The 9,343-nt window shown below is 36.6% G+C and overlaps 1 protein-coding gene across 2 annotated transcripts in view; it reads left to right on the top strand.

Annotated features, from left to right (window-relative positions):
• The first annotated feature begins 912 nt into the window (after window positions 1-912).
• Window positions 913-9,343, top strand: part of LOC107850709 — a 36,533-nt gene continuing 28,102 nt past the window's right edge. The window contains exon 1 of one of the 2 annotated variants that reach the window (XM_016695423.2): window positions 913-1,372. In XM_016695423.2, coding sequence (XP_016550909.1) covers window positions 998-1,372 — 375 coding nt within the window. In that variant the 5' untranslated portion in view covers window positions 913-997. The remainder of the gene's footprint in view (window positions 1,373-9,343) is intronic. The other variant, XM_016695422.2, reaches the window with a different exon arrangement.

Raw genomic sequence — 9,343 nt, 5'->3', positions numbered from 1 at the left:
TTAACGTTTGCATATAAGGAAGAACTTCAGGTCAATTATATTAGATTCATTTATCTTGAAAGGTCACGAACGTCTGCCTTATGGGGAAGAACTCGCACGTTTTCCTTATGTTCAAAAGTTATTAAGTGGGGCCAAATACTTAAGATAACCCTTTATGAAGGCCATTTCTGTAAAAATATTTGAAAAAATTACATGATAACACTACTTACTTATCACATCTGCCTAAAATCACTACTCTTTTATTTAATTACATCACATCTCATATTTCTCTTTCTCTTTCTAAAACTCACGGATACATCACAAAGAATATGATCTATCAGTGTGAAACGTAATGTATCATTGTAAAATTAACTAACGTATTCAAAAAACAGTGATGTATCCGTATAATATTAATTGATATATCTAGAAGAATGTGATGTATTTGTGTGGAAAGTGATGTGTCTGTGTAAAATTAAGTAATGCATTCGAAAAATGGTAATGTATCAATGAAATTTAAGTGAAATATCCGAAAGAATGTGATCTATATGGAGTAAGTCAATTTTTTTATAATATTAAAATAGTTGAAATAAAAAATAATTACCTAGTGAAATTTATGTTATTTCTCCAAAATATTTTATGTCAAAACCAGCTCATTTTAGGGCCATTTGTCAACTTATCTCGCCCAATTGGGGTGATAAATATTTCTAAAAATTACACAAATACATAACTTATATTTTCAATATTACAAAAAATCCTAACTTCATAAACATATTACAAAAATCTCAACATATACATAAAATGCTATATATATATCAGCTATATTATGTATATTAATGGGAAGAGACAATAAAGTAATTAAGAAAATGGGAGAGAGAATAATTACTTCAAAAAGTTGGTATTTATGTTATTTATACTAAATATTTACCCCAATTGATATTTGTTCAGGAAAAGGTGTAAAACTAACAGCCTTGAGCAAGAACATACAGAAACATGAGGCCGAGCAAAAATATACAGAAACATGAGGCCAAGCAAAGAAGGTAATAGGAAAAACAAGAATATATCCTCCTCCCCAAAAAGAACCCGACCCGTTAACCCATCAGGAGCTGATTCAGGTTCTCGCCATTTTAGGCTATCTCCTCCACCCTCGGTCTCAGTGGTTGACCGTGAAATCGTGACTGAAGACTTGGCTTTGTTTGAAATTTCCCCCAAAACCAACCCAAGAAGTTTTCCATATACTGTGAAGCAGCAGTGCTGGGCGAAGGCAGAGAAAGTGAAGGGAAGAGACCCAGATCGATGGCGCCGAGACCCGTTGGGGAACATTGTCTTTCGGAAGCTTGTGGGCTGTCCTGGTTGTCTATGCCATGACTATGACCATATTACTCCCTATTCTAAGGTACTTATCTTTTTGAGGTTTAAAAAGGTTTGATGCATTCATTGGCTAAAACTATAACCCTTAAAATTATTTATTAGTTGATCTTACTGTAAGAACTCGTTCCTTCTGGAGTTTGTTTCAAAGCTTATAAGATGGACAGTTCCTGTGAGCTGTCCAAAGCATAATCCGTCCATGTTCAAGTCCCAAGTTTGGATAAAGTAAAGAACATTTAATTGGTGGCTGGACACTGATGGCTTTGTTGATGGAGTTAAGAGTTGGTGGACAACATTTAATTTATCAGAAAACTTGACTATAATTTAGCTTGTAAAATGAAAGCTTTGAAAGTTAAACTGAGGGAGTGGAGTAAAAGCAACCAAGAGAATCTGAAAGTACAGAAGTCAAACTTGCTTAATTACTTAGCAGTGTTGGACAAGGTACTGGTGTCGCACCCCATTTTTCTCGTGAAAAGCGGGATTCGATGTTACAACTCTTTTTAGGATGTTTAAATAGTAAAGAGTCGCCATCTAACTAATTAAGGTGCGTTAGAGCACCATTCTAGGCTAATTACGAACCAGTTAATTAGTCTATGTCTCCAAAAATTTGGGTAAGAGTTCAAATTACCTCGAAAGAAAGGTGTTAGGTACCTTTCGAGGTCCACAAATGTGGTTTGCGGCCAAATTCGTATATTACATGGGGATTCTATGTGATGAGAAAAACTCAACTATTTTATTAACTTAATGTTACTAAGTGGTAAAAATACGAAGAAACAGGACATGTAATTTAGTTATTTTTTAAAATAATAATTATCTAAGTGGTAAAACCAACATATAAATTAGACAAGCGGGGAGACAGAAGTGACACAGCAATATAACAAAATTCATTCAATTATCGAACCTAAACTATCCCAAACAAATTAAACATGCAAAGAGACAACGAATTCTAAAAGTTGGACAAGGATTTATTATTTTATTATTCTGATCAGCACCCGACTTATTAATGAAAGATAATGCCGTATGTCACTTTGTCGAATTATTCGGGTTAACTTCCATCATTTCCAAAAGTCTGCCTCCCCCAGCTAGTTTATTTATTAAACTTAAAGGCGTTCTAAAAATGATAAAAAACTACCGTTCCTGAAAGTGCCTACCCGTCCCCACTTAATGTACAAGAGGCATTGGACTTTTCTAATTTGGATTTAGGGTCTAGACAAAGAAAACTAGTCTTCCTAGTTAGACTCAATGTTTGCGCCAAGTAAAGCACAACGGACTAGCGCGTAGCACATAATGGTTTCAAATAAGCCTCTTGATTGATTAAAGATTGGTTAGTTAGACATGCTAAGACAAACAATTACTTATTTTGATGTTGTTGAAACCTATAGGGATGGTATCTAAAATGTCAATTAATAAATATGCCGACAGATGAGAACAAACGAGAAATTAAACGTGAATTGACGTGTCGAATTTATTAAAATCTGCTGCAACTTAATAAACCATACTTAAAATGTTGGGAAAATGGTTGATAGCATGCCAAAATTTGTTTTAAGTGCCGGGAATTAATAAAGCAGGCTAAAATTTATTAAATTGCTGAAAGTGATTTTATTTAGTGCTGAAAATTAATAAAACAGCTGAAAACTACTTATTTACCGCTGAAGCGGACTTTGCATTTCTGCAAGAAATCTTGATTTAAGAAACAGAAACTGATTTTAATTGTTTACACAAATCTGAATCTTATTTGTGTAAAAAAAACCAGAGATTGATTTTATTCTTTTGCAGAAAATTATTAAACGAATTTGCAGAACATTATTATTGTTTTTCTTTTAAAAAAGCAGAAGCTGAGCTACTGTAGTAGAAAAATTATGAGACTTATTTTATTGCAGAAAAACGATATAACTGATTTTTGTTGGGAAAGTGCTAAAATTAATTCTATTGCAGAAAGATAATTGATTTCTTGTTTAAAATTGTTAAAATTGATTTTATCGTTATTGTGTGAAAAAAACTCTTTATAGGCCGGAATTTAAGAAAACGCTATTTACATATTCTGAAAATCGAATTTAATTGTTGGAAAATAAATTAAACATGTTGAAAACTAGTTAACATGGTGTAAGCTAACTCAACATGCTCGAAGTTGATCTAATAAGGTTAATTATTAGGCCTACAACATGCTTTCTAAGTGATTGATAAATCTTAGATTGTATTTGCCTAAGTGATTCACGTAGCACATAAAACACATAGACCTCGCCCCAAGCAGTCCCTATAATTTATTATTACATATAGAGGTTTATTCAATAATATTACATACTAATGAATAGTAAAAGAAAGGATAAACTAAACTAAAAAAACAATAGGCAGCCCCTCCCCAAACTCCAAGCGACTCTTCAAATTCCAAACATTTTTAATGATACCTGCTAGGCATAAACAAAGTAGCGGAACAAAAGAAAAAATCGAATACACCAAACATGGACTGAAAACACAAAGACATAGCAAACACAAACATGGAATAGTTCCTATAGGCATGTTTTCTAGCATCATAAAGTCATCGCATAAGATATGAAATTACATCGACAGAAACTTACCGATAAGCCACAAAGAAAATAATAAAGAAAACCATAGCAAAGCAATTGAAGTAATAGGGTGGAATCAAATGCCTTCTTCAAAACCCAAAATGCCAAAAAACTTGAAAATATTTATTAACTTTTTGTATAGAGAAAAATAGCTAGTAGTGAGTAAATAGCAGATGAAAAGTGTGTTAATAAGAAGAGGTGTTTATATAATGAGAGTAGTGAAGAATTTAAAGGAAGAAAAGGATTTTCAAAATCAATCAGGGAACGTAAAATAGGTAAAAAGGATATTCCAAAATGAAATAAAAAAATTGAATCAATAAAGAGGAGGAAAATGTATTGAATTACCATAAACGCGCACACACAATCTGTCAAATATATAAAAAAGGCAAGAGAACCCACACGGAAAATTTTTCTGCCATAAATATGCAACCATGAGGCTATTATTTTATTTAAAAATTAAATAGAGCAAATTAATCAATACACATATTCCCAATCACATATGTCATGTATTTACCAGATATGTTTAAGTGCCAAAGTTGTCCGAAATTCAACCAAAAAAAGCAATTAAGGCAGACATACTGGTTATCTTCAAATTTAGTAGCAATTATCATGCTAAACAGGCTGCCTATCCTAATTTTAGGGAAATCATCAATAACAATTTGATCATCGAATCCTATTTTACCAAAATGACGTGATATCATTATATCACAGAGACAATTTTCGAGGTCTATAATCATATCATTTGTCCACAAATAAATCGAAAGATAATTTTCCGAATTCATGTAAGTCAATTTCTAATTGTACAATTAGGGTTAGCCTTAATTTGATAGAAATTAGGGCTTTTAACATATGATAGTCTTAAGCTAATAAACAACCTCAATCGACAAAGAATTGCACAAAAACTCAACCAAGCTTTGTTAGTTTCAAATCTAGAATCTGTAGAGTAAAGGAAAAAGAGATAAAATATAATTGAAATTAAACATGAACTTTCAATGCCTAATAAAACCTGCGGATGGGTTCTTGAGAACCCATCATTTTGAAAAAACTGGTCAGAGGTGGTGCGGGTATCGTGGTTCCGTCTCGCTAGTGGCAGTTGTTGGCTGCTTCGCTGGCCGGTGGTAGAGGCGGTGGCGCTTGGGGGATTTTGGGGCTGGCGGCGGCTTCTAGGTATTCGTCATTGTTGCCGTTTGGTTGAAGAAAAGGCGGGACATGGGGTAGGTATGCGGAGCGATGACCGGAGGCGTTGGTGGTCGCCTTCATTGGCTGGAGCGGCGCAAGGGAGAACGGAAGGAGCGACAGTCGGATTTGGCTGTTCCGCTGGCGGCTAGACCAAGGGAGAGAGAAAGAGAACGGGGAGGGAAGAAAGGGAGCGCGATAGCCATGGTTGTTGCTGCGGCGACCATTGTGTTGATAGAGAGGGGAAGAGAGATAGGAGAGGGAGATGCGGCTGCGAGGGAAGAAATAGTTAGGGTATGGGGTAATTGGGTATAAAAGGAAAAATTGAGTTGTTGGAGTGAATAGTTGATGTAGTAGTCAATTTTGTCCGACTGAGAGAATAATGTGTTGGAGTTGACACAAATAAGAGGTGATTTTAAAAATAGTGTGGTCGATACTTTGGTTTTAAGTCACCTTATGTAGTTCTAACAATATTCCTAAAGAATATTAATGATAAAAGGACGGGCATCAGCAACGATATCATGGGTTGGTGAGATTGGAGTGAGTAAAACTTGAAACAACGACGAGCTAAGCGGTATGAAAATGAAAGGTAGGTGAGCTTCAATTTTAACTTATACGACGAACGGATAAATAGAGTGATATTTCGAAAATAGAGCGAAATTTGTTCTTTTGTTACTCCTTTGGTTACCTGCGTACTTTTCAGTATGCTAGCCAACAAAGGTTAAAACATTTAAACAATAAGCCAATGATAGGCAGAAAGTAAATATGGGAATAAAGAGAACGTATCTGTTGTATTGTTGGATCGGCTGTCGGGCCTTCTCGATGCAGTATTAAATTGGCTATTGGGCCTCTCGCTGTAATGTTGGATCAGTTTTGGGCCTTTCGATGCAATGTTGGATCAACGTTGGGCTTTTCGATGCAATGTTGGATCAGCTATCGGGCCTCTCAATGCAGTGTTGGATCACCTGTTAGGCTTCTCGATGCAATATTGGATCGGTTGTTAGGCTTCTCGTGATGGTAACCATTCGAGCGGTCGTGGAGTGATTCGTGTCATCTATACCTGTTAATCCTGCACTCAAATTGTGAGTTTGTAAAAGGGGGAGGTTGATTTGTGCCTCTGCCTCGACTGAAGTGTCTTCTTCTCGATGTCGCCGACCGTTGATGAGCCTCGTCCGGGTCTTCACTTGGGTAGAAAAGTAAATCATTTTAAAAATCATGTTTGAAACAGTTGTCTTTTGTAAGTGATAAGTAAAGCTTATTGTAAAGAATATGAAATGTGGTTGAATAATTGACCATGACACGTTTCGAGACAATACAACATCTTATCAAAACTTGTCCTCTTGTTAAGAAATTTTTGAGGATCACTCAAAAATTTTTGGCCCAGTAAATATTTATTTATTGCAAAAGATCGCAAAAGTCTGCTTGTTAGAATTTTTGAGGCCGTCTAAAAAATTCTGCTCGGCCATCTAAAAAATTCTGCCCTAGTGTCATAGTTGTGCCAAATGTCATGCTCTTTTAGAATTTTTGAGGTCCTCTAAAAAATCCTACCCCAGTTACAATGCTCATAGAGAGGAAATAAGAGAATTTTATTATAATGCGACCGAAATCCATAGGAGCGCCTACGTATCCCTCTTAAACGGGAATCAAGTCAAAGGTAGTTCCAATTACAATGTAAGGGGCATAAAAATTAAACATAATATCTCTTGACAGCATCAGAATTGATTGGCTTGGACCAACCTATGCCATCCATTTTTGCGAGTATGTGTGCTCCTTTTGTCAAGACTCGAAGAACCACGTAAGGATCTTGCCAATTTGGCAAGAATTTTTCCTTTGCCTCATCTTGATGTGGAAAAATCCATTTTAAAACCAATTATCCAGGCGAGAAGTGTCTTGACTTAACCTTTAAAAAATCTTCGGCCTTACAAATTCCCCGGGGATCTCAATTTCTTCTATTTCTTTAATTGTTGTATGGTCTCGTTATGTGTCATAGTCTCAGATTCAACATTTTTTTAAAGTAATTTTGTTGTAAAAAGAAAATAGGGAATATGAATAATCCAAAAAGAAAAATTTTATCGGTTATAAAAAAAAAAGAAAGCTTTTATTAATGATGCTAAAATGTCTCAAAGCATAGTGTCAAAAGAAAGACTGATATTGCAAACTAGCTCGAACATCGAGTTTATTTATTTCAAAAATCCTGAAAACATCAAAAATTTGTCAAGTCTACCCAAGTGCTCGGCGAGGTCTGGATGGAGTGGATGTCCAACTTAGCAGTTGTGATCTTCTGTCCATGGCTTCGACTAGGGGCTCCCTCTCCTCATTGATGATGACACGAGAATCCTCTTCCTCGGTTAGAACTAACATTCTACACTGATGGGAGTACCTTTTTCATCCTCCAGGAACCAGATAGGATGTTCCAAGTTCACATGTTCATCAACATTGAGCATATTCACTTGATGGTCCGAGAAGAGGATTGTTGGTGACATTTGGTGCTGGGTCTTTCAACTGAATGGCCTTAGTCAACTATTGAATCTTATTCGTCCGAGCAAAACATGCCTTAATGGGATGCCCTCTCATCCCGTAATGATAGGCACAAGTCTGATCATGGCAATATTGCGCAGACTTAGTATCAACTGGTACGACTAGAATGGGTGTGACGTAGCCTGCTTTTTTGTGTTGTTCATATAAATGGGCTGCGGGTTCGGCTAAAGGTGTGTATTGTTTATTTTCGAAATTGGTTTTAGGTTTGGGAGCAGGCTTGGGTGTTGGAACATTAACAGGTTGGGGTATTTGGACATGTGTTGGTTGTACATTGTATACCGGAGAGGTCGGGCTTGAGAATTGTCGGTATGTTTGATATGGGGTAGGCATTTGGTATGGTGGGGTTTGATATGGCATTGGGTGGGGTTTGATATGGCATTGGGTAAGCAGACATTGGATATGGCATTGGGGGTTGTGGATAGGGTGGAGGTGGTTACCTATTTCTTTATTTTTCTTGTTCTTCGAGGTCCCTCCAGATGGTGAAGCTTTATTGTTAGCTTGTAGAGATTCTAGACTGATAATGCTTCCATTCTTAAGACACTTTTTAAGCGTTTCTCCCACCTTGATGATCTCGGAGAAACTTTTGTCCGTGACGGTTATCATCTTTTCAAGGTATTGTGACTCTTGAGCTTGAACAAAGTACTCCTTCATTTGAGACCCCGCAATTGGGGGTTGAGCTCTCGCAGCCTCGCCCTCCATCTCATAGCATAATCTCGAAATGACTCATTTGATTTATTCATCAGTGTCTGCATGTAGAACCAAATAGGAGCATTGTCAACATTAAATCCAAACCGTTCCACAAAGTCAGACGCCATATCAATCCAGCCAGTCCATTTCTTTACATCTTGTTCCATGTACTATCTTAAAGCCTCCCCAGTGAGACTTCTCATGAACATCTTCATTCTTATCTTTTCGTTCTTTCCAACTCCCACCAATTTGTCACAATACATGCGCAAGTGCGCCTTGTGGTCTCCAGTCCTATTATACAACCAAACTTAGGAGGTTTGTACCTCTCCACTAATTCCACATCAGGGTGAACACACAAGTCCTCATAACTATGCGCTCTCAATCCCTCACTTCCTTCTAGCTGCCTTAACCTTTCGACCACAGATTGCATTGAATAATCACTTTCTGGAGGATCAAATGTATGCTGAGGGTAGGTAGGTGGAGGGTTTCAACCAGTGTTGTAAAAGGAGCTCGCCACGTCGCCAATGGCAAATGGCGAGGCGAGGCGAGGCGAGGCCTAGTCGCCTCTTCATGTCATGGCGTTGCGAAAGTCAAAAGGCGACTTTTTCCAACATAATTTAATTCATGGAAAATAAACTTCAACCACAAATAAAAATATGAAGAAACAACAGTTTTATTGATAAACGATGGGGGTACAAATCTGTTCCTCCCTTGATTCTTCTCTCATGATTTTCTCCATAATTCGAGGGTTGTTAGTAGCATATTTCTCGAATGTATGAAGATTTGAATATGAATTTCTCCGTAATTCGAGGGCCGTTAGTGGCGTATTTCTCGAATGTAGGAACATTTGGATTTGATCTCCATAAAAGGAGGGTTTGTTTTCTTGATGTATTTGATTATCAAGAAGAGAGAGTTTTGATCTTTATGAATATCCCATGAATTTATTGGGACTTTTCAGATTTTTGATCTATTTGTGAATATCCCGTAAATTTGTGGGATACTGGAGATGCCTCTTTAAAGGGATATTTGCTCCC

Source organism: Capsicum annuum, chromosome 12 (genome assembly GCF_002878395.1).
Source record: "Capsicum annuum cultivar UCD-10X-F1 chromosome 12, UCD10Xv1.1, whole genome shotgun sequence".
In the NCBI taxonomy this organism is placed as follows: domain Eukaryota; kingdom Viridiplantae; phylum Streptophyta; class Magnoliopsida; order Solanales; family Solanaceae; genus Capsicum; species Capsicum annuum.
This window is presented reverse-complemented; position numbering and strand designations above follow the sequence as displayed.